At 40.4% G+C, this 24,622-nt stretch overlaps 1 protein-coding gene across 11 annotated transcripts in view; it reads left to right on the top strand.

Moving 5' to 3' along the window:
• GTDC1 (glycosyltransferase like domain containing 1) overlaps positions 1 to 24,622 on the top strand; it is a 192,966-nt gene that overhangs the window by 78,469 nt on the left and 89,875 nt on the right. For all 11 annotated transcript variants that reach the window (XM_084289177.1, XM_084289180.1, XM_084289171.1 and 8 more), the window contains 2 exons: positions 11,340 to 11,507; positions 14,478 to 14,651. In XM_084289177.1, coding sequence (XP_084145303.1) covers positions 11,340 to 11,507; positions 14,478 to 14,651 — 342 coding nt within the window. The remainder of the gene's footprint in view (positions 1 to 11,339; positions 11,508 to 14,477; positions 14,652 to 24,622) is intronic.

Genomic DNA, 24,622 nt, shown 5'->3' with positions numbered 1-24,622 from the left:
TTTGAAATACTTTCCAAAGAGTATCTCCGGTCATCTTGACAAACAGCTTGAGCAAAGTTTCCTTTTCAAGAGTCCCTGAAAGGTTTTGCATGTAGTCCAAAGGCATCACCGGAAAAACTGTGTTATTTGGAGACCTTGACCAAAAATATTTCACTTCGCTCCGTGTCTGCAGATACGAAAGCTTGTCGACCAGACACCTCGAACAGATTTTTAGCTTTCTGTGGCAGAGAGCTGCACGATCTTTTCCCAATAACAAATTAGCTGTTGTCAACAATTTTCCTGGCCACGGTTTAAATAGCTTAATTCAGAATATAGCATTTCACAGTTGCATTGTGGAATTTGATGGAAGTGTGAGTAAATCTATGTATTGAAACGCGTATAACAAATACAAATCTATGTACTATAGATGTGTGTTGTCTCTGTACTTATGTTCGTGTGTGAATGCACACAAACATATGTGCATACACATACTATCTATGCCTGAAAATGTGATATCTGAAACTACTGAATCACTCCGCATGGTCTCATGAAGATAACATTTCATTCAGGAAGTCTGTCAGGTACCGTGGTGAGCAGGGTCCGTAAGATATGTAGGCAGAGTGACATGATAATATAGGGATTGATTAAATCACCAGACCGTGACTTCCTCTTATCTTCAACTCTGGCTTGGGCTCCCGAGTTCTCACTGTGGCACTGATTCTCTTCATGGCCCTCGATAAGCAAGCTTGGGCCTCAGTTTCTGAATCTTAAAGATTAGAAAGTGTCTGGTATATTCTTCTCACCCTGGTATTTCTCTTACATGTTACTGGGAGTAATGGGCATTCAGAGCTGGGTGCTTTATTTGATCATAAAATGATTTCAGAAGCTTCACAATGCCATGGTTGCATATGAGATAAGTTGGGAAAAGAATTTTAAACTATCTGGAAGCCTAAAAGCATTACTTTTAGAGTATTACTTTATTATTAGATTCTTCCACCGGGGGCAGATCTCAGTGTTGCAGCATTGGGGTTCGGTTTTCTTACTTGGGGATTGTCTCCATATTGTAAAAATTGACCAAACATGACTGTAACATAACAGCCAGTGGTCAAATCTGCAAAACTTTGAGCCAGGACCTGGAGAACATTTCAAAAAGGCTTCGGATCCAGAGCTGCCAAGTGCTCTCGCTGTAGGCTTAGCACGTTCCCTTCAAATTCTGCACTGCTCTGTGAGTCCTTGCGCTGGTCCCCACGTGCCGTGTGAGCAACTCCAGCCACGTTGCAGAGGGAGCTGCCTCACCCAGGCTGCAAAGCTGAGAGGTTTTTTTTTTTTCCTTCCCTTTTGCTGGTAGCGTTACAGAGAAAGGCCTCTTGTGATAACGTGAAATAAAGCGATAGGGCATCAATTCAGATTACACTTAAAAAACACGTTACGTAAATGGAAATAAATCAGCTTATGGTATATGCCAGGCATGTTGCAAGTTTTATTTAAGAAATACACGAATGAAGGGTTCCATTCAATCCAAATGCTCCCCTTTGTGATCTTTAGCCATGTTTGTAGAGAAACCTCTCTTAAAGCACTTACAGCTTAATTCAGAACAGACAAAACAATTATTTTTTGAAAGTTTGATGAAATATGCTTGGCAGCTTTTGAATTTAGGAGAGTGTTTGTCTCACTTCTTTGAAACTCTCACTTCATTTGACCATTCAGCCATTTCGGTGTAATCGTTCAAGTCTGGTAGCGAGTATGGGCTTTACCAAGTTCAGAAACAATCTTGAAGGAAAGACTAGTGGCTGAAAATACTGTGCAGTAGTCGAAGACTGAAATTTTCCCTATTTTTTGCTTTTGAATGTTGCTCTACCCACTGTCCCCAGGTGTTTGGTGAAGTGCTGGATGAGAAACATCTCCCCGTGGGGGTTTGGTACCTAGCGGTGAGAGGGATTTTCCTGCAGCCCTCATCCCTGTGAGCATCACCTTCTGCGTGCAGGAGGAACTGGAGGAGCAACTGCACTGCGAGATGCTGCAGTGGCCCTGGTCCCTGGGGCTGGTGAGCAATTTGTGTTGCCCCATGCTCGTATTTGAAAGTTACCACACTTGATTTTGACCAAATCAGAGAGCACTGCTCTCCTGCAGGCTTCTGCCTAGTGTGCCCTGACGTGCACCTCTCTTCTAGTTGAGCTTTTTTATTTATTTGTTACAACACATGCGTCTGTGTGTCATTCTAAAGCACGAAATGGCTGTATTTTAATTTCTTAGGCAACAGAAGTGTTGCTTTATCTTCTGTAAGTATAAACAGTGTATGTTTATACGCCAGCGTGTCGCTGTTACAAGAAGGAAGAAGACTGACACTGTGAAGTACAGTTTTATGGTGGAGCTGTTGCATGCACATAGAGCAGAAACATGTAAATTGTGGTTCTGATTGCAAGTTCGGCTGATCATCCCGAATGGTCTGCTCAGTTGGTATTAAGGCAGGAAGGTTGTCACTACGCCACAGCAACTTGCATTATAGAAGTGTGAAGGGGAAAAATAAATATTTGCACTTCCCTGATCTTTTTCCTGCATTTGGTTTAGATACTCACATATATAGAGATAGATAGAAATGTATGAGGCAGTGTGCACTTTCTGAATATATATTAAAGTTACTAAGTTATTCCTAATGTTCTGTAGTGCTGCCTGCTCCTGACAAACATCTGATACGGATCATATGCCTCTAAAAAGAGAACTTCCTCGAGCAAAATCTCCTCATGAAAACAAGTTGGAGATACTCACATTCTCTCTCTCGCTCTCACTCGCATGTTACATTTTGGCACGTTGTGGAAGCAGGTAGCATATCTACTACCTGCTGTTGAAAGTGTTGAAGATACTGAATTATTTATTCCATCTTCTGCACTATCCAAACTCGTTTTGGGTAGTTTGACACATCTCGGTCTTCCATATGGATACTTCATGGTGACAGAGTTGCCAGCTGCTCAGGTTTTATGACAGTCTGAGTTTTTTCGAGGGCTGTATTAGTTTTCTGGGAAGAATCCTGCTTTTCTTGAGGTCCCCATTCTTAAGCATTAGCTTTGCCTTGGTTGATACTGTGCAATGGGATTTTTTTTTTGTGAAAACTAGCTGCAAGAGCATTAGCTTCCATAAAAATATTTTTAGAGGGACTTGACGTTTATAGATTATCTGAGATGAAATCAGAACCATGGAATATTATTAAAATCTGAAATCCATTCGCTAAGAAAACTAAGGTCCTTTTACTGATTGTCTTGAAAATTGAAAAAAAAGAAAAAAAAAAAAAGTGTTTACATATCAAAGCGCCTAAAGCAACATACAAAACAGGTGGCAGTCGGGAATGTTTTGGAGAACAGAATTTTGGGGGCACTCGAAATGTAAAACTGCTAACCGGTCTGCTGAGACCCTGCCCATCTTCTCTGCGATTGTGCAAAGTGCATGGGTTTTCTGTTGTTTTAAAATATAAAATGTGTAAATGTGAAAATTGGGAGAAGATTTGAGCTTTGAGTTTGCCAAAGCTTTTTAAAATAAAGGGGAATTGGCCATTATTTTACTTCACTTTTCATTCGTCAGTGAGTCCATTCATGTATGCCTTTCTTAGGTGAAACTCTCACTGGTTTTGGTGGGTGGCTGTGTGCTGCATTGAGTTTGATTCCACTTGATTGGGATAAATCCACCTCGCTCGCAGTGAAGACCATATATTTACGATGATGACTGTCTCTTTGTCATCCTGGATCCATTTCCATCACTGTAAGAGAAGCTACTACCCTGCCTTTGAAGAGCCACTGCATTTATCAGCTTCTTTGGCTTCAGGTCAGTCACTTTTTCCCTGCCACCGGTCAAGGCAAGAAGGACAAGGAAAGGAACTCACTCCTCTTAAAAACGTTCAAGTTGTCACATTCTGCTGTTTTCCATCTCCTGTTTGCAGAGTGCATACCAGGAGCAAGGGGCAGGGGCTCAGTTCTGGGGCACCATGCCCTTCCCGTGTTGCTCCTGTAGGGGGGATGCCAGGAAGCTCCCGTGCTGGAGCAGTTCAAGTGCCAGGACATAATACTATGCTAGTTAGCTAACTTGTGCACCACGAAAAAAGTCACCACGCTTTGAAATTTGCTGAAGTCTCAATGTACGTATTCACATGGAAGAATATATGCAACGCAAAGATGAGTTCAGTGAGAAAATTGTACTTGTTGCACTTTATAACGAAGGAAAGATGTGGAGTTTTCTAGTTCTAGGTGCTCAGGATGTTTCATCTCCAATGATTGGAAATGCTCAGTCGCTTCCCTCAGTTACTTGGCAGCTTCCTGGATAGAAATCATTCCCTTGGCGTGGAGAAACCTGCACAGCAACTCCTCCATTCACATTCTGCATTCCAGCCCTGACGTGGTGTTGCCATTTAAGTGTTGTCTTCACAGGGCTCAGGAGAAGGTCTGTGTGCAAGGGTGCTCTACACTGCACAGAGCATCGTGTATATGCACTGTATGCACCCATGCACTGAGTGTATACCACTACGACAAAAAAAAATATTGAAATCATTACAGATAAAGATGGAAAAAATACCTGTTTCTTCATTTAAAGGACATCTCAAGCCCCTTTCAGTAAGCACCATCTGATACGAAGTAGATGTCCTCAATGTTTCCTCTTTAGCATTGCTGCTGACGAGCAGTGTTACGATGTGCACCACCCTTTGGGTGGTAGGAACAATTGCATTTTGCATGCCAGTAATTTGACGTATTGTTTTTTAGTTCCAGAATTAGACAGATAACAGACCCAGTGAAATGAATGTGCAGACTTTAAAGCAGTAAACAATGCCATTCAAGTGTTACCTGGTTAGTTTGAGTAGAACACCAGTTTTATAAGTCTTTTCCTTTAAAAAAGTCTTCTCATGATACATTCCTACATCCTGTATATTCACCCTTAGTTAAATAGTTGTCTTCTTTTTCTTGTACTTTATTTTTCTTGCTTCTTACCTTCTTGCAAATATATCTCACAGCATATATTTGAGCAGAGTTAGTCTTTACATCTCTCATAAGCCATCCACCGCTGGCTACTGATTTGCTTATGTTCTGATCTAATAAAATGCCTTTCCTTCATTATTTAGTGCCGACAGTGTGAGGTCTGAACGAGGAAGGTGATGTGGATTTGTGGCTTTCTCCTTCCCCCCATCGCTGCAGCAAGAGCTGCTTGGTCTCGACCTCTCTCTTCATGGAAGCGGAGAGGCCGATGTAGCCCATGGTGAACAATCTGGCCACTAAAGTAAGAATGTGCATCTGTCAGTAATTAATTGAAGCCAAATTTAATTACAAATCAGGGAAAGAAAATAGTACCACACACTTAATAAAACTGAAGAAGCCTCAGTGCTGTTGCCTAAAAACCAAAGCAATTCAAACAAAACAGGACACCTCCCTAAAAAGTCTCTCTTTCAAAGAGACTCTTTGAAGCTCACTTCTCAGTGTTAAAGAGAAAAGTAGTTTTAACTGCTTTCACATCATTTCCAGTATCTTTCGAGTTAAATAGAAAATACTGGTAAGTGTTTCAGACTAGTTCTCAAATAGTTGTGTCAAGCTAGGAATTTGGCCCCCAAAAATGGATTTTTGAGGTTTTATTTTATGAAAACACTTTGTTTAGTTGAGATAAACATTCATGGGGATAAGAAGGAATTGACAGAGAACCTAAATAATTTACAAATGAAATACTGCATTTGTGTAGCCCCTTGATTATTGTCAAGGTGAGAGAATTGCTATTTTATAGACCTACTCTTGGTGAATAACGTCAGTGAGGCCAGAGGGTTGAGAGTGGGGGCTCTGGGACATCCTACCTGGGGGCATAACAGAGGGCTGAAAGCATGGGGGGAGAGGCAGGGAAGGATGGGACCTGCAGTAATGGGGCTGAACACGCAGCCCCCTCTGCTCCAGGTACATCACATGGCAGATGTTCATACAGATGGCTTAGAGCGTTGTTTGGGATTTGGTATATACAACAAATGGGAAGATCTGATTTCTAGGTAGTAAATTCTTTTGGAAAATGTAGCTAAGGTCTGTCACGGCAGGGAAAAGATTTTCAACCACAGTCCAAAGTAGTGTACTGTAAAATGAGGGAGTGTTTTTTGAATAAAAATATCAAAAGGAGATTGGTAGTGAGAGTTCAAAACAAAGTATTAATTTTTGCTGCATTTTAATATACAAGACAAGCCCCAAATCCCAAACTACTGAGCTGGTGGCAGCCATGAAAATCCATTGCTGTGTACTATATGTATGTATAGTAATTACTGCAAGAGGAAAAAATATTTTTCTTTACGATTAATATTTGTAAACGTTTATGAAAATACACAACAAATAAATAAGACAAACACATGGCCTAATTAAGATGAAAGGCATGACAACCCTTGTGATTTGTTCTGAAAAATAAAGACCGTTAAAATAGTAAGACTTAATTATTTCTGTAAACATCTCAAATTATGCTCTATCTATTAAAACTTAATTTATGAGATATATGTTATCATATCTATAAGCATTTTTGACATTTGTACATTCCATGTCAAAAACATTAGAGTTAATTTATTTTTATTATATTGTATACAGTCATATATTACCATTTATTAGTATTTATTATTCAGAAATTCAGAGTCATCTATTGTTTAATAGAAAATGGAAGAGCATTTTCTGTCTGATTGCAATTTGTGGATTCTTGATACAGTGATAAAAATGCAACTTCTGCAAGTTGATCGTATAAAAACGTGTGTGGTAATAAATGAAAACAACCGCTCTGTTTAATGTTGCACACATTAATAATGCCGTTTGATGTACAGTTTGCACTTGAAAAATAACTTTGAGCCAAATCCATGGACTTGTTTTCAGTTGCTGGGCTGAAACCAAGGGGGCTGCATGCTGGCGATGAGATGGAGGAACCAAAGCCCTGGGTTTGTCCTTGGGGAGCTTGAAGGCACCACGTGAAACTTGTATTTCTCAAGGTGACTGCTTCTGGTCACGCTTCTCCTCCTCTGCTTGCTCCGTGGCTCTTTGCAGAGGTTTGAGGGGGCAGCACAGTGTGACGGGGCACAGTGCAGTCCCACATCCCACCCAGAATAAAGCCACTTTTGGGGAATGGCCTGAGGGTCTAAAGCTGTGTGCTACACGGCGTTAGGCCTTCCAATTAAAACATCAGGAAATCATAGATGGACGCATCTTCAATCGTAGGCTCAGTTCGATGTGAATGTGGTTGTTTTGCAGCATGGATTCACGGACTTTGATTTCATCTGCAGTGCAGGAGAGTCGGGGCTGCCGCCGTGGGCTCTCGCCCTCCAGCAATCCTCCCTCGCCAGGCAGGGCCGGCTGCAGGGCATTTGCGCGGCGATGCCAGGAACGGTCCCAGTACACATCAGCTGCTGCTTTAAAACCACTTCATGATATAAACGCAGGGAATCAGACAGTTCGGTCTCTAGATCCACAGATAGGTAAATATGCGCTGTGTGGTCTCCCAGGGGGGAAAGCGAAATGTGTTTTTAGTTAGGTTGCATGGGAATTTAATTGAAAGATTTAGGGCAGTTTCATAAAAGAGTAAATCATGGTTACGTGACATGAAGAAGATTTATTAAACAAAATAAATATACTTTAGCACCTTCACTTCTATAATTTGCTTGATGTAAATGGAAACCTGTATCAGGCATTTTGTCTGCTGGTAATATAAAAAGCCTTTCCTTTTTTTATTTTTAATTTTACGGCTTTTCAGTCCGTTGGAGTAACATAACGTGAAAGACAACAGCAAAGGTCAGGTTGCTCTCCGTATGCATCCCAGCTCTGAGTCTGCAAGCGTGCCCAGCCTCCCTCCCCTGAATATTTGTATAAATTAAGCACACGCTTAACTTAATTCACCTAAGTAGGCCCTCAGAAGTCAGGCGGGCTATTAAGTGCTTCGAATTAAGCACAGGCTTAGCGTAAGACCACGGCTTGTGCGGATGGTGGCCCCGAAAGCTGGCCGGGCTCCAGGCGCCGGTGCTGCTGTGCGTGCCATGGGCCCGGGGGTGGAAAGAGCCTGGGGACATCTCGGAGGGGACAGCTGGGGCGTTACCAGCGTGACCTTCAGCTTTGCGATGAGCTGCCCCGTGTATTTAGCGAGGGGTCCCGCGTCCATTATACGATCGGCCTAGATAAGGATGCTATAATGGCAGTTTAATTTTTTTATTTTTTTGTGTGAGGTGGCGAGTTAATGATGTAGCAGTTAATTTGAATTTAGCAGACGTTTTAAATATAGGTTTCTCTTACAGAGACAAAAGTTGCAATTTAAAGCTCTTTGGTGGTCTAAAAACAGCTTAATTCTCTAGTAGCATGGTAATAAGTACTAATCCAGCTTATACAGTGATTGTAGTATGTCATGTTTGTGAAAGATTGCCTAACTCTGCTTTCTCTGGGTTTTATGTTAATTTTTTTAAATTAAACATAAAACCTTATAACATCTTTATGCTGAGATAAACTGTTCAATTTAACTTGTGCTCAAGCAGCAGCTGTCAGGAATTATCATGTTGGGAGCGTTCTTGCTATCACCTTGTGTCTCTACCTCCCGGATACAGAAAGCTCACCTTGTTAGGATTTATTGCTTAAATAATCACCCGAGGTAAAATGGAAGTTGATGTCACACGGAATGACAACTGACATATATTTATGTCGCACGTTACATTATAATAAACTTTCCCTTCTTCCCCTTGTAATAGGTGTTAAGTGGAAATGCAGCGCAGCATATCCTCCAGTGCCCTGCGTGAGTCCATTAGCCACGTCCACGGCTGCTCCCTGGGCATGTTCGCAGTGACTCGGGCTGTCAGGTGTTATTTAGGCTTGCAAAGCCGAAGAAATTGGTTATTGCTGGTAGTTAGCAGCTTTTACGCTGGCAGAGAAACAAACAGGAGAGCAGCTCGTGTTTGTGGCCGTCAGTCCTGGAAGCGCTGAGAACTGCAGGTGGATGTGGGGGGTGTTTTCTGGTGCCATTACCAATTCGGTCCTTTTTTTGCCGTAAGAAACGTAAGCAGTGTCACTCCAGGTTCTAAAGCTGAATTTGCTAGTAATTACAACAATTTTCTCTTGACACTGGTTTATTTATGAGCTGGGCAGTGATAAGTGATCAGCTTGTTAATTCTTAGCACTTCCCAGTTATGCTGTAGAAAATTTAGGTCTACCTCTTGCAAGCTTTCCAAGTTTCTTCTGTCCTTTCCTGCCTTACTAAAGCCAGCCTGCAGCTCTCTGATGCTGCTGCTGGATTCCTTCAGTTTGTCTAAACCAGTACCACAAAGATTATTTTCCTTTCCTGTAGATATAACCACCTTTTTCATCTCCCTCTGATAGGTACTCCTTTGTTCATCTGAGTGGGTTCAGGTATTTCAGAGCCAAGTGGTGGTGCCCAAGCTTGGATCTCTGTTCTCATTTCTCATCGTGCTCCCTGCTGCCCTTGTCTCTCCAGTTGTCCCCTTGACCTTGACACCCTCTCCATGCTCTTCCCACCCTTCCCTTCATGTCCTGCTCTGCTTTCCCTACCTTTAGTCCCAATGTGCCATCTCTTTTCTTCATTTCCTCATTCAAACGCAGCCAAGTGCATAGGCGCTGTCCTCTGTCAGCTCAGTTTCTCCCGAACTCATCAAAAAAAAGTTTTTTGAGAAGTCAGTGGAATGGAAAGGACAGATGAGGTATGATGCACCCCAGAAATAGCCACCATCTTCCCACATAGCCATTAATCTTATTTGTGGAGTATGTGGCACGTGCTTTCTCCTGTTGGTTGTCATTGTCACCCTAAACTCACTCCCAACCATCTCTGGGCAGGCGCATTGTACCACCTGTAGGAAACGTTGATTTCCAAACCTCTGCTCTGAATCTGCCACCAGGCCACCGTGAGCTCCACAGGCCATTTGTTACTCCTTGTGACAAAGAAGTGATGACTTACCTAAAACTATTTTTTGGTCTTTGTACGGCTCATAATAAACCAGTGCTCGTATCTTAATTGCCATTCTGTTTGAGAGTCCCTTTAGAAAAACCAAATATTTGATGAACAAGGCAATAACATTCATCTCGTACTTTGGTAAGCCTTCCAGATTAGCATCGACTCACGTTGATTAAGATGGATACAGGATCTGTTCTCTAGGAAGTGTTTGTCCTCTGGATGCAGATTACCTAAAGACAGTGCATATTAGTGTAGGTGATAAAATGATATTTATTTATTTATTTATTTATTTATTTATGGTTCTTTGGGGAAACGCACAAGTTTTGTCAGCCAGAGTTGGAAGTTTATAATATCAGTGATGGCAGGTTGGTAGAAATCTTGAACACTAAAATCTATGCAAAAATAGGAAGAAATTGAAAAGATTTTAAAAGAATTAAACATTTTGTACATCAGATTCTGAATCTGAACTACTAAAAATGGTGCATAGCAAAAACAAGTCAGAAATGTTCTACATTTAAAAGAACTATATGAAAGCTTAATGTTTTATGTACAATAAAATGCCTGATCTCATTTTTTAAGTGTTTTTGATGAGAAATTTTTACCATGAATGTCTGCAGCTCTCTGTAGCTTCAGACATCAGTTTATATGAAAGCTGTGTTAGGCAGGGGACAAAACACTCGTGGAGAAATTGGGGGAAATTCACCACTGGTTTCAGCAGGGTCACAAATTTATAGTAGGCATTTAAATACGTTCGTTTTCTGATAGCCTATTTGGTTATAAAAGGCTAAGACAGCAGCTTGTTAGCTTTGTGCTTGCCTGATATACCTGAAGGATGTGAGCAACGCTGTGGATTGTGGAATTGTGCTGTGGCGAGACTGGGGTGCAAGGATACAAACATTTCATTATATAGGATACCTCATAAAAATGAAAAATAAAACACAGGAAAAGGGTGAAAAAAAAAAAAAGAGACAACACTAGATAAGTGTACTGCATAAATCAAAAAGGTTTATGTCATAACACGAACATGTGCCATTCCTGCTCGTATATTGAATTTCAGTAGTTGGTTGCATAAAGAAGTAAAGTGTAATGAAACTGGCAAGCAAAGTATTCCCTAGTCAGCCTTATCTTTGTTCCATTTGTCCTTCAGATACAGCTTTTCTTGCCTTTTTCAATAAAATCCATCCAGCTTTTTTATTTTGCATCTCTCTGTAACTGAGCCGGGAAGACCAATGAGATTCAGTGCTTTTCTAGTTGGGTTCTTAGCAGCTGCTTTTTAAGAGATCAAAACTTCGAATGCTGCTACATGGTATTAAGGCTTAGCTATTGATGTGTCCCTATAGGGGTTATGTTTTTCTTGGGGGGGGAGAAGGGGAGGCAAAGGGGAAGGGGTGACCCCTGCGAGCAGGCTCGCAGGCGGTGAACACTGCTCTCCTTGTTTGCAGGATCCTCTTTGCAAGCTCGGTGCTTAACCTGGCTGAACTCACTGCCCTGCGCCCTGACCTGGGCAAATTGAAAAAGGTCCTCTACTTCCATGAGAACCAATTGGCGTATCCTGTCCAGAACTGGAAGGAAAGGGATTTTCAGTATGGATACAACCAGATTCTTTCATGGTACGTGTTTCTCGCACCTCTCCATGTCATTTAATGTGTCCTTCTACGTACAGATGTTCGGCATCGCCAGTCCGAGGAGTCCTCCTCCATTTAAATGGTGAGCCTGCAGCAAACAGAGGTACAAGCAGAGACCCCAAGAGCTGCTGGTAAAAGGGCTATGGCCCAAACCATGTATCAATGCACTCATCTCAGTTTATAAAAGTCCAGCTGTACTTTGCTGTGGCTTACCTGCTCATCGTGGCCCAGTGTCTTGGCCATAGCGAGCGAGATGCTTTGTTTCACATACACTTAGCGAAGCTCCAGCTAAGCATCTTCAGCTCGGCCATAGCTTTTACTGCATCCAACAGAAATTATATAGAGGGTTTTAGGGAAATAAACAGAAATTAAAATGTAATGCAGCACTTTTCTTGTGAAGAGAGGGCAGTAAACACACCAGATAAATCCTTATATTTCTTTCATCTGGTATTCAGAAATTGAGCAGTACTAAAATACCCAGACGTTTTAAAGGCTGCGGTCCTTTATTGTTGCTAAAAACAAATGTATTTCTTGAATCTGAGTTAATGAAAGAAGTTAATAACGGCAACACTGAAAAGCTTTGTGGTAAGACTCTGTACAAACCTAAGTGAAACAGCAAAACTGAGCTGAAACAAATTGATTTGAATGATCTTTCCTACCTATCAGCTATTAGGAGAATTATTAGGACTAGGGATTGAGCATTTTAAGATATAAGTTAAGCTTTTGCATCGTTATGATATAAGCTGGCTGATACTCGAACTTCCCAGAAAATGATCTGGGTGTACTCTGACCATCTCGTAGCTGCTGCTGCCCCTGCATTTGCAACACGTTTCACTTGCTGAGAGTAGAGTGGGAGAGGAGAGCAAAAGACCTTTTGAAAATAGTAGCAGCCGTTTTCAGATTTTACAACGTTAAAAGTTCTTTTTCTGGCACTGAGGCAACTACTTAGAGCAGTTATTTTTCACACCTCTATTGTAAGCTGACATACATTATCCTCAAAACATGCATTTTTTAAATAATACAAATATCTTCTTTTGCCTCACCCCCCCAGAAACAAATTGTGTAGATGCTCCATTCTGTTTCCTTCAGCCTCCAATAGCTTCTCAGTGTAATTATATAATGTTCATCTTTCATTTTTGTTGCTGCAGAAACCCCATTTTTAACAGCAAATAGCAGCCATCTCCTCTATATAGTTTGTAACTACCTAGTGGTCATCTGCAAAGAAATGCCATCTTGCCATCTTCCAAATCTGTTAGAAATGCCAGAAATGTGAGAATACATCTTTCCAAGATACATCTTTCTAGCTGTATATTTCCAATTGTATCTTTCTGTGCAGTTTGCATAGATGTTTTGGAGAAAATTGAAATTGAAACTCTTGGAACCTTCTTCAATCATTAAGAAAGACTTTTTTATCCTTAATGATTCCGAAGGGCTGAAATAACCCTGGTAATAAAATCACACTTTTCAAAGGTGAAACTCCTTTCCTGGTAGCCGCTCAGGCTGCAGGGCTGACAGGAGCTTTCTAATTTGGCAGTGATCTGCAGAGCCTCCAGGAAAAAGTTGGACAGACGAGGCTCAGTGTACAAGACGAGCAGAGGTGGAGATGTGTGGAGCCTTTGTTATGTGCCAGCAGCAGAGCAGCTGGGGCTCCTGTTGCCTCGTGCCATCTGTAAGTCAGTGCAGGAAGGTGGCTGCAGCATTGCTGCAAAGTCTCGGGCAGCAAAGGGTAAAAAATCACGGGCAGGGAAGTGTGTGGGATTCCGGAAAACATTTTGACTCCCGTGGCCTGCTTGAAAAGGATGATTTCTCTCTCCCGTGGTTTTTTGCTTTTCCTGCTGGCTCCTGCTGCTCCGGGGAGCAGTGTCAGTTTTCTTTCTTGACCGTGAGGATGAATGACAGGCTCTCACCTCAAATATACTTTTCACCAGCCCAGTGACTTACACACACGTGTCCTCCATGTATCTTACAACCCATGGGTCTGTGCTGAACTGTGTAACGTAGGGAGAAAACCCACAGGCCATAAAGCACGCTTCCCTCCGGCAGCACTGTGTGCTTGCCATCATAGGTGAGGTCATGTCGGAGCTGCCTGGATGCACTGCGGGCATTGCAGGGGCTTGGTACCTTCCTGCTTTCCCCAGACCAACTATTTGAGAAATAACTCCTAAATTATTATTTTATCTGCATCTTAAAATTCTAGATCTGGTTGGTTTTAAAACACAGCACTAAGGAACAATATATAAATATATAAACAATATATTTATATTTAATACATCAATATTATTGTATTAATCAGTATTAACACAATATGTATTAATGTATCAGTATTAATATATCAAACCTTTTTTTTTAATATATATTGTGTGCTATGTAGTATGAATTTTTTGTTTAGTGCATGCACTTTTCATCAGGGTTATCATGCATAGGTTAAAAGAAAGTTCTAATTCTCTAGGATTTTGCTACTTGACCCACTTGGTCAGTCAAAGGTAAGTTAACCAAAGGTAAGTTGTCCTTCAGTAAAAGGATTTTCCATAAGGAATTTTCTTCTTCTTCCAAGTTTAATTCTACTGAAGTCAAATGACAGTGTGCCTTTTCTATCTGTTTTTAGTGTTTTTTTTGAGAGACAATGGTAGTAATATTAGTCTTACCATGTTATGAATAAAAACATGATCTATGGATAGAATTGTATTTGCTCCTTTAGATTGGTAATAATATATTTTTATTCAGTCTTTAACAAAAAGTTCAAAAATATTTCAAAGTATAAATGGACAGAAATCAGAACATTTCTAATTAAGGTATATATGTTACTTCTAATTGACCTGAAAAAGCTGACATTTCTTGACATTACACTTACATCTTTTGTCTATGAGAATGTGTATCCTGTTTTCATTGCATTTGAAATAACTCCATTCTTTTTGCAGCAGCAGTGTGTTCATTACTCTTAACCACTTTTTACAGTTTGGTTGCTGATGTTGTGGTGTTCAACTCTGCTTTTAATATGGAATCATTTCTTACATCCATTGGAAAATTTATGAAGTTGATTCCTGACCACAGACCAAAGGATTTGGAAAAAATAATCAGACCAAAGTGCCAAGTTCTTTACTTTCCAGTCAGGTTTCCTGATGTGAGCAGGTCAGTACATTTTCCACATCATAAATTGCTTCCAGTCTGTCAAAACTACCTATTTATTGTGAAGTTTTAAGTAATCAGTTAAGGCATTGTTAAGTAAAGACTTTGTTAATGAGCACAACCCCTCAATCGATCGATCATCGTGCTTCAATAATCAGGGGCTGTTCAGGCAGAATCTGATCCACCCGCCCTGGGACCGGTAGGTTTGCCAAGCGTGTCGTACAAACTTCCATCCCTCAGTGTGAATAATTTCCCACTTGTTTCAGTTTTTAAAAAGTTGTCTGCGCCTCAGCTCCATGTATTTGTTTGTGCAGGAGAGGTCAAGGAGGAGAAAGAAATTCTAGAGAACAGTAAAAGCGATAAGGCTGTAGTCAAGAGGCTATATTTCCCTTGGTATGTTGTAGTGGGATTTTATTCCCTCCTCCCTCCCCTACCTCTTATTTTATTGCTTTCCAGGTAGGTGAAAAACATTTCAGTAGCACAGAGCAGACTTGCAGATTTTAGCATTAGCTGCAGTTGCAGTTGCTCTTCAGTCTTCCTCAGTTACTATGAAGGACGTTTTTTATTACCCTTGTTTCAGAGCCCATCTTGAAATTAGCAGTGGGTTATGTGGCTCAAAGGGAACATTCACCAGATCCTTTTCACTTTTGATTAAACCTGGCACAATTGTTTTTCCTATTACAAGGAGCTCTCCTCCCACCGAACAGGAACTTTGCTTCAGTGGGACCGGTACTAAATAGAGATAGTATGATTCTGCAATTTGATTATACTCTTAAAAAACTCATGATGCTGGGGACATTTTTTGCTGAAATAGGGGTGGAAAGCAGTGTCATGACTCTGCAGGAGTCCAGCTTTTGGTCTGGTAGCAACTTCTGGTCACACTTGAGATATTTGTCCCAGCCAGCTTGTACTTCATGTTACTTCAAGGACTAAATGTGTGCCTGTGGTAGTTTGGGGTACAGAGGTTTTAAGTCTCAGGCCTCGCACTCTATTGATGTTTATGGTGCAAAGTTTGCATTTCAGTCACTTGGTAAACATATTCTAAAGCACTAATGCAAATCCTTTAAAAATCAATGCCTAAAGTGAAGTCTTTAAAGCTATATTTTTGTCAAGTGGGTGAAAATCCTCCAGTGTTGCTTAGGGCCTTGGCTGTCTGTATGGCAGTGGAGATCCAAACCTGTACATCTCCAAGGATCGCCCTTGGCTTCTTAGAGACCATGTCTCTAAGGTTTCTGCTAAGAAAGCAGAAGATTTCTTTGGTAAAACTGGTGATCTGCTACCCAAGTGGTGAAGTGGAAAGGTCTCATCACATGCTCTTGTTAATGTCCAGCTCTCATGTTAATTCTCATCTCACAAAGCAGGACACACCGCTCATGTTTTTATTGTGGTTGTTGCACTTGACATCATATTGAAAAGCCATTTTCAGCAGCAGATGGACAAAACTAAGATGCCCATAAACATAACTGTGTGACTGAGCAACTTTCTCAGCAGAATATTTAGAAACATGGATTAATATCAGCTGTAATCTGTTATTCCTAACATACGTTTTAGTCAAAAACTACCTCTAGATATAAGTTCTATTCTTTTTAAAGCAAGAAGCAGTATTATTAGCACAGAAATAAGGGAAACATAGGAGAGGAAAGCTTCTGTATAAGTTGTTTGGTTTCTGACCTTCAGCTGCAGCCAATATTTACTATTTCTTTACAAGATCAGGCTTTAAATAATGTTGAATGCACCTGTGGCAACTGAATGCTGTTTTTTAATTTAGTCTGCATTACTATAGTGACTGAGTGGAGATTGAGGAGAAAAAGGTTAAGAAAAATTGTGGCCAAGCTAAAATTTATAAAGCAAGCTCTTAGCCCAGAGTGTTTTTCAAGTTATTTTCAAATGGTAATTTGCTTTATCCAAACCAAACTCATACAGTGTAAGTAAGTGATTATTTGCATGACTGACAATCATTTCAGTGCCTGCAGTCTTTTTAAAATGCATAATTTTGCTGAGATGTTGGGAAAATATTTAAAAATTCTGAAGGCAAAATAACCAGGGTGATTTTTTCTTTACTTTGACCTCTTTTATTTCACATGTGAATGTTGAAGGGTGTGCTTGTGTCTTAAATATAACCTTAATTTGGACTGAGGTGAGATCAAAGAAATCATCATCACACCTGTGCTCTTGATCTTTTTAAGATTATTTTGGTTTAATACTGCAACTGTAGGGTAAATAAAAGAAAATATGTCTGACCTTTGATCAAAAACCAGTGTATTAAAAGAGCATGTCATATGATTAAATCCTGTAATGTATTTACCTTTTAATGTGATTACTGGAGATGATGGCTCCACAACCTAGCACAAGCAGCACAGTAAATGATCAGTTAAGAGTGAAGGCATAACGACGAAGGAGATATCAGATGTAGCATTATACCTCTGCATAGTGTGTATTTAAATACTTGAGATGGGCATCTAATCACTGCTTTTATACTACCTGTGAGAAAAAGTTACTGATGCATTTTATGAGGAGACTTATTTTATAATAAAGATTTGTCGTAAGGGCACCTCTTGTTCCCAGAGCAAACAACCAGACTGTGGTCCTTATCTGACCATGAAAAGAGATGAAAGGCTTTGAGGATTTAGCAGAATAAGAAATTTTCGGACCTAATCTTCCTGTTCTCTAGTTGTGACAATGAGTAGCTTCCGTACGGCATCCTGTGGTACCACAGCTATTCCATATATATATTCACCCTCCATCGTTTCTGACTTTGAATTCTTCTCTTTATCCATTCTGATAAAGTGTGTTATGTAGAAGTGTATATCACAACACTTCTAAGCTTATAGACAAATAAAAGTCCAAGTTAAGGCTGTCACTTCTTACTGTAGAGGTATTGCAAGGAATGTAGACCAGTAGCTGGTCTTATGAGCCATATGTGCTGGGTAACAGATTTTACTCAGCAAATGAAATATGTTGTAATTCACACTTACGTTGTCATTGTTAAATTTCAATTTATTTTCTATTATAATGTAAGAAAAAACTTTTTGGGGTCTATACTATCAATAGAGTTTATTTTGATATCACCCGGTTTTGTTTGTGCACTCAAAAACTACGGTACAAGAACAAAACTCTCCAGTGATGCTGTCTGTGGTACTTAGATTTCCTTACACCCACAAACCCTGCTGGTACACCTCTGGATGTTCTCTGCTGATAACTGTATGAGTTCTCTCACTCCATCTGCATCGATGCCATCTTTGGCAATTGGTAAAGCTGGGTCAGGTTGGGCGCTCCTTGGAATTCATTTCAATTGAAATTGTAATGTAGATTTTAGTTATTAATACTAGTCCACTGATTGTACTATATCTTTACCATTATCATGATGTGACAGAAAAGGAATGCATTTTTATAAGCAAGAAGGAAGTAATGTTCCTAAGAGCCCAAAATGCACGTTGAGCTAAGGTGGAATAATACAGAAGAAACACGACTGAGATGACAGCCGAAGACAGCAATAGTTTCTTTTAATTGGAACTTGTTAGTTAGTGTCTTGTACTATCTGCACATTTTGGAGTAGAATTAAAGATTTTAGAATGTTGTTTCTTAATTTGCTTTTATAACTTAGCACAGTTAACGGGACATTTTCAACCATTCAATTTTATATTTTTTAGTTATAGCATAAGAGAGGCAGAATTTTCCAGTTCTGAGAATACTTTATGGCCAGTTAGGGGAGTTTCTAACTAAAGCTGAGGTTTTTAAAAGACACTGGCAGCATTTCTTGTACAGAAACATGACTGTCATGTTTGAAGGAGCCTGGTTTGGGGAATAAAAAAAAATAATAATTATCCCACCTTGCTTTTCTGGGATCAGGCTTGCTGTGACCCTTGTTTAGATAACTGAGGAGCTCCCTCTTCCCGTGTAACCGTAACACCACGCAGTAGCTTTGCAGTGCTGGATAATACAGATGCCAACAAGCAGGGGAAGACCTGAACCCCAGGATCCCAAAGCTGTGGATGAGCACTGGGATGCGGCTGTGTTGCACCGAGGGATGCACTGCAGCGGTACCCGAGTGAGCTCTAGTGAGCTGGCTTGCCTGTTGGAAGGAGTGTACCTTAGAAGCACAGTTTTGGGCTAATTAGCCTTCCAGTGCAATAGTATATATTACTTCAGGTGGAATACCATGCTAATGACAGTGATTCCAGCTCCCATGCTTAGGGGTGGCTTGGGTAGCTCCGCGGTGCCCTGTGCTCTCCAGTAGGCATAGCCTCCCTGCCACCACAGTTTATGGGTAGTTAGCATAATTAGAAAACGCCAATAGAGTGCTCCTACCTTGGGGCTTGCTGCTGAAGAACTGGGTGAGGGAAATTACTGCCCTGAATGGCTTTCCTTCTCGCCTGCTGGAAGTCGGAGTGCCGGTGTTGGCACTTAGACAGCGGGCGGGATGCTCGCAAGATCTGGGCCGTAACGCCAGCTGGGGGGAAAGCGCAGTGCTGGCTAAAAAGGGGCAGAAAATTCAGTATTTCAGTTCTGGGGCTTTGGTTGCGGGTCGGTCACCCTCTGTACCTCAGGGTGAGAGCTAAGAGCAGCGAGGAATTGGGTGAACTCTATGAAGGGCGACTCAAACACCCAAACCCAGTGGCGCACTCCCACGTGGCGCTTCCTTCCACACGTGCCCTTGTGCCGTCGGGGCAGGATGCCCAAGCATCCATACTAGCCCTGGGCAGTAGCCATTGCCTCAGCCTGGTTTTTATAAGCCAAAAGTGTGGGTCTTGCCCGCAGGATTCTCCAGCAGCATCCTGACAATGCCCTCCCAGCAGGATGCCTGCCTGAACAGTCTGCTGGGGTGCATTTCTTCCGTGAAACTCTCCAAAAACCTCATTTCTTTTTATCTAGTCAGAGACAGAAATAGTTTTACTGACTCCCTTTTATCAGTCGTATAGGTATTCAACTCAGTGCTGTCATAATAACCATTTAGACTCACAATAGCTCACAAGGATACTTAAGCAGAATTCTCTGTGCAACCCAGTTTTTTATTATGTTGGGTACTGCTCATGTTGCATACAACACATTCCCATAAAACTTGCATTTTGTATTTACAGAGAAATTTCTCTGGAGAGTTAAGGTCTTGTAAAACATTCTTGTTCTACAGCATGAACGAATTATTATACTCTGGGGCATTAAAAGTGAAGTGTACTGAAGAAAAGAATTTTTTCATTAAAATGCAGTTTATATTGATAAAACAGATTACTAGCATTTGATGAAATGTGAAACTTGGATCTACCCGTATCACTAAATCGCCAGTAGGTTTATTTTGGCAAGAAGAATAGTATGTAATGTATATCAGGACCAATCATTATACAGTACCTGCTAGTTTTGTATTAGATTAAATTGTCTTTCACTAAAGTACTTGGGAAAAAAAAATCCCTACTATATCTGTATCTTGAAGTAGCAGAATGTGGTAACCAAGAATATTAGAAAATAAAAGCTGTCGTGTTATCAGTTTTGGCACAGTCATTTATCAATCAGTATTTTAAACATTGACAAGTGGTAATTTAATAGGGAATGACCCTGTTGGCAGGAAGTTCTAATGACAGATGATGCAAACTCATTTATCACTATGGGGCTGTGCTGGCTTCTTACCTTTCTCAGTATCACAGCTCATATTTTCCAAGTCTGGGATGTGAGAAGCCACAAAGGGCAAAACCTGTGGCACCAAGCCCGTAACCACTCCCATCTCGTCCGATTAACCCCTTAGCTGCAAACCTCAATGCAGCCTCTCTGCACGGATCTGAAAGCCCCAATGCAGATTGAAATACCATTTGACTCCGCATTTTGGAAGCGGTCGAGGTTTTTGGTTGTGTCACTTTGAATGCAAAGTTGAGGCGCACTCATCCTTGGCTTTCAAAGCCAAACTACACTCTAATAATTAATAGCACATTTCATTAGCAGGCATTAAAAATATTACATGCGGTGCCCCATACAATAGGCAGCTATTATTATTATTATCATTGCTACATTGAAAAGGAAATTGATGCATTCAGAGGTTTAATTGATTCGTGCATATTCATGTAGGAAGTCGGTGGTAGAGTCACGACTGGACTGGACTGGATTATTATGCACTTTCATGCATAATAATTTCACCGCAACTTGCAAAGAGAATAGGCTACCTTGTTGTAATGTGTGTGGGCATTTGAAGCTGGGGGATGTCATGGGAGAGGAAATGAAAATGACACCTTCATCAGAAACTGATACGGATGGTGTTTTTAATTCTTCTAGGAATCGTCTATCTGTAATGTAGTAATTCAGCTACACTTACTCAGAACAGAAAAACACATATTTTTTTCCATTAATTTCCACACTGTCAAAGGTTTTCATCTATTTGATATAATCTTATGCTACCTATTTCAAAGCATAATAAATGTGAGCCCTGCTTTGCACTTCCTTGCACCTTTCTCAGTTCTCCATTCATTTTTTCTCTCTTCCTTTCCCGGCAGCATCTTCCTCCTTAAGGCTGGGATGGAGTTAACCGTCCCCCCCATCCAAGATGATGCAGACATGAAATGCTGTCAGAGTTTGCATCAAATTGTTGTAATAAGGCTCGGTGAAGTTTCAATTTAATTGGTTAAAATTGTCATGACAGACTTAAAATAAAGCTGTTTTTCCTTCTATTCAAAGTGGAAAAAGGCTATTGATTAATGGTAGAATCCTGCGAAACGCTAAATACCCTCATTTTCACTGCAGTCATTCAGAGCTGAGGGCGCTTGGCACTCTGCATGATTACAACGTTACTGCAGGTGGAAAGAGGTGGCACACAAAACTAAAAGCTGGGAATCGAGTGATGTGGCCGTGTCCAATTTAGCTCCAATCCATATGAAGGTACGGGCTTACATCTTTCATGTGTGCAGAAAGTGGTTTTTATAGGCAAATCTGCCCCTACTGAAATTTTGCATTTCAAAATACTGCCCTTCAACATTTGAAAAATTTGATATTTTTTACTACAAAATTCATGAAGATTACATAGAAGTAATCTTTTACTTGTGTTTTTGTTTTGTTTTGTTTTGTTTTTTATTATTATTTTTTGCTAAAAGTAATTTCGTGCTTACAGAATTCTGACAGTCATATTTATCATATTAACCTCCTAGTTGCTACAGTGACAGAACCTTATTGTTTAAATGTTCTGGGCATTTGTTATTCTAATATAACAGAAAAGAAAGTAGGTATCGTGCTAAAAATTGCAGTGAAGATAAGAAATAGGAAAAGGATACCAAGATTTTTGGGAGATTCTTCACTGAGAATACAAAATGTTGTTGGAAATCATTTTAAGGAAAATGAAGAAATCTCTGTTACCAGCCATGGGGGAATGGCAGTACCTTCTGAAAAGCCTGACTTCATCTTGAATGCGGTATTAGTTTGGTGGGAAAATAAAATAATAAAGAAATAAAAAAGCAGAGCCTTTCAAAGAGTGAAGAAAGGGTAAGTTCTTTCCTTCATAAGAAAGAACTGGTAGATAGCCTTGCAAATCATTATTAAATGCAAAACTAAAACTTAAGTGGATGAGATCTGCTTTGAGCACTGTTGTGTGCTAGTTTGCAGCCAGCCAATTCAAGTTATAATGCCAGTTAGAGATACTGTTAGATGGAAGTGACAGAACAGCAGATAGCAAGATATTCTATGGGAGCTTCAGAGGGTAAAGAAAAAGAGAATAAAATTACAGTGAGGAACGAGTACAAGCCCTGCGTTAAGTGTGAAAAGGAAACTTGAAACATGGCTTTGTAGTCCTATGGAGATGACCTTTATGTAATGTATAAGAACAATTTAATACAGATGTTTTATTTATACATAACCAAATGGGATGAAGTTAAATGATTTTTAATTTTGTAAAATCACAGATAATTTCTTTGTTGTGCAAGGAGTATTTTAATATGTTTAGGTTTTTTACTTTTTTGCTTTTGCATTTGCAACTAGGAATATTTAATATTTTATATTTTGGACATTCCCCCTGCTCAGTTGTGACTCCCAGATGAAATAATCCTCCTCTTTTTCCCTTTAAATAATTCAAATAGCATACATTTAAAAATATGAAAATCCCAACGTAAACGTACCAGAAGTGCTTTTAAGGTAGGAGGCTGTTCAGCTTTGCTATTGAAAAGATGCGTTTCTAAATAGTAATGAAGGCTCATCAGAGTTTGTGGCGTATCGTCTGCAAGTCGTAGGGATGCTGGTTGAGAGCTATGGGAGATCCACATCCAGGAATGTTTTTCCAGCTTCTTTTCCTCAAGAATGCATCAGAAAAAATCTTTGGGTTATAGTGCCTGTTTCTTAAAGAAGGGGCATTTTGTGTGTTGGGAAATCCCTACTCATATCAAAGTGGTTTTGAAAATAGATGAAGTCTAAACAAAATATTGTTGCGTTCAGTCTGTTTTTCAAACACTATTGTAGGCACTAAAAAGAGCCAACAAAAAAACAATCAGATGCTAATTGAATCAGCCAACCTGTGATTAAGTCTAGAGTAGGTTCTTCATAAAACTGCAAGCCTTGTGTAAGATGACTCCTAAGTAGCACTCAGGTCAGGCTTGTAGAAAACTAAAGAATTTATCTGTCTTTGGGTATTTTCTCCCACCTTTATGATGTCAGGAATCACCAGGAGGACAGGTTGTCTCTGTTTTAGCTGATGGCCAACTAGCCATGGGGCTAATGGTGTGCAATGCCTCACCACCATGACAAGGCTGGGTCCTCTTCCTTCTGCAGCTCGTTTGTGCTCAGTTGTGGGTGGGTCTGTATGACTAGGCAGGTAAATACAGAATATAAAGAACATGTGGATGTGTAAACTGCTTGCTGTTGGAGAGGTACCAAGCAGCAGTATAGCTGAACCATACCAAATGCATATGCAGGGAAGTTACGTGATTCTTACGTGCACTAGAAGAGATATTTTTTTTAAGATGCTTTTTGTTGTCCCAGTATGAAGCACTGAAAAATTGTATGTTGTTCTCCTCACCTGTGTTCAGGAAAGACTAATGTAAATTGTGAAACAGGTGCAGAGAATTGCTGCTGTAGGACGATTAGGAGAGTCTGCATTATGAGAACAGATTAAAAGAGGATGGTTCACTTGTCCTAGTAAAATAAAGGTTGAGAAGGGGATACACGTTAATCTTTGCAAATTCAGTCAGAGGATAAATGCCATGGAAGAGGAGGAATTATTTAAGTTCAAGGATAATCCTTGCAGTATCCACTAGGTATAAATTGGTCATTATTAAATGACTCAGACTGGCAATGAGAAAAAGGGTGTGTGTGGGGGTTGTTTGTTTTGATTTTTGTTTTTCTTAGAGACATTTCATTTTGAAATGGCTGTCAAAACACTACTGAATTTTAAGGGGATTTTGATTTGTCTGGGGTAGTGCCAGACAGTTTAGATGTTTGCTATGATGACATCCCTGAAATGAAGGTGAAAGGAGGACTATGACTTGGTCCCATACTGACTTCAGTCTTGATACCACAGATTGAGACATGAAGTGCTCCATGCAGGATCTCGTATGCTTCCCGTGTATAAAGGGCACCGAGGATGTCAAGCCTGTCCTGTGTAATGCCCATCGTGTTTGTCTTGTATTTCTTTAGGCAGGTGCCTCTCAAATGAGCGGTATCCTGCAAGGCAGGTCTTGGGCGTGTGTTTAACCACTCGTTTTATTTGGGATCAGGAGGGATTTTTATTCACCAGATTCACAATGACCAAGGTGGGAAGGAAGGGAACGAGAGGAATGTTTCTGTCTCTATTTACTGGGATCATCTGGATATTTTATTGCTTTTGAAGAAGCCACATCGTGGCCAGGGCATTTGATTCCTCCTTTCCTCTTGCCCTGATGTGCTGGAGTTCTCGGGGTACTAGCCTTGCACTTGGTTGCTTTCTGGCTTATGATGTGAAACTATAAGTGGAGGGGCCAAAAGTGAAGGAGGAGGTGGCAGCGTGGTCTGCCCGCATGTCATGTGCCCATGGGTGCAGG

The sequence above is a fragment of the Netta rufina genome (genome assembly GCF_964035555.1).
Source record: "Netta rufina genome assembly, chromosome: 6".
Lineage (NCBI taxonomy): Eukaryota > Metazoa > Chordata > Aves > Anseriformes > Anatidae > Netta > Netta rufina.
The sequence above is the reverse complement of the archived record's forward strand: the minus strand, read 5'-3'. Positions and strand labels throughout refer to the sequence as shown.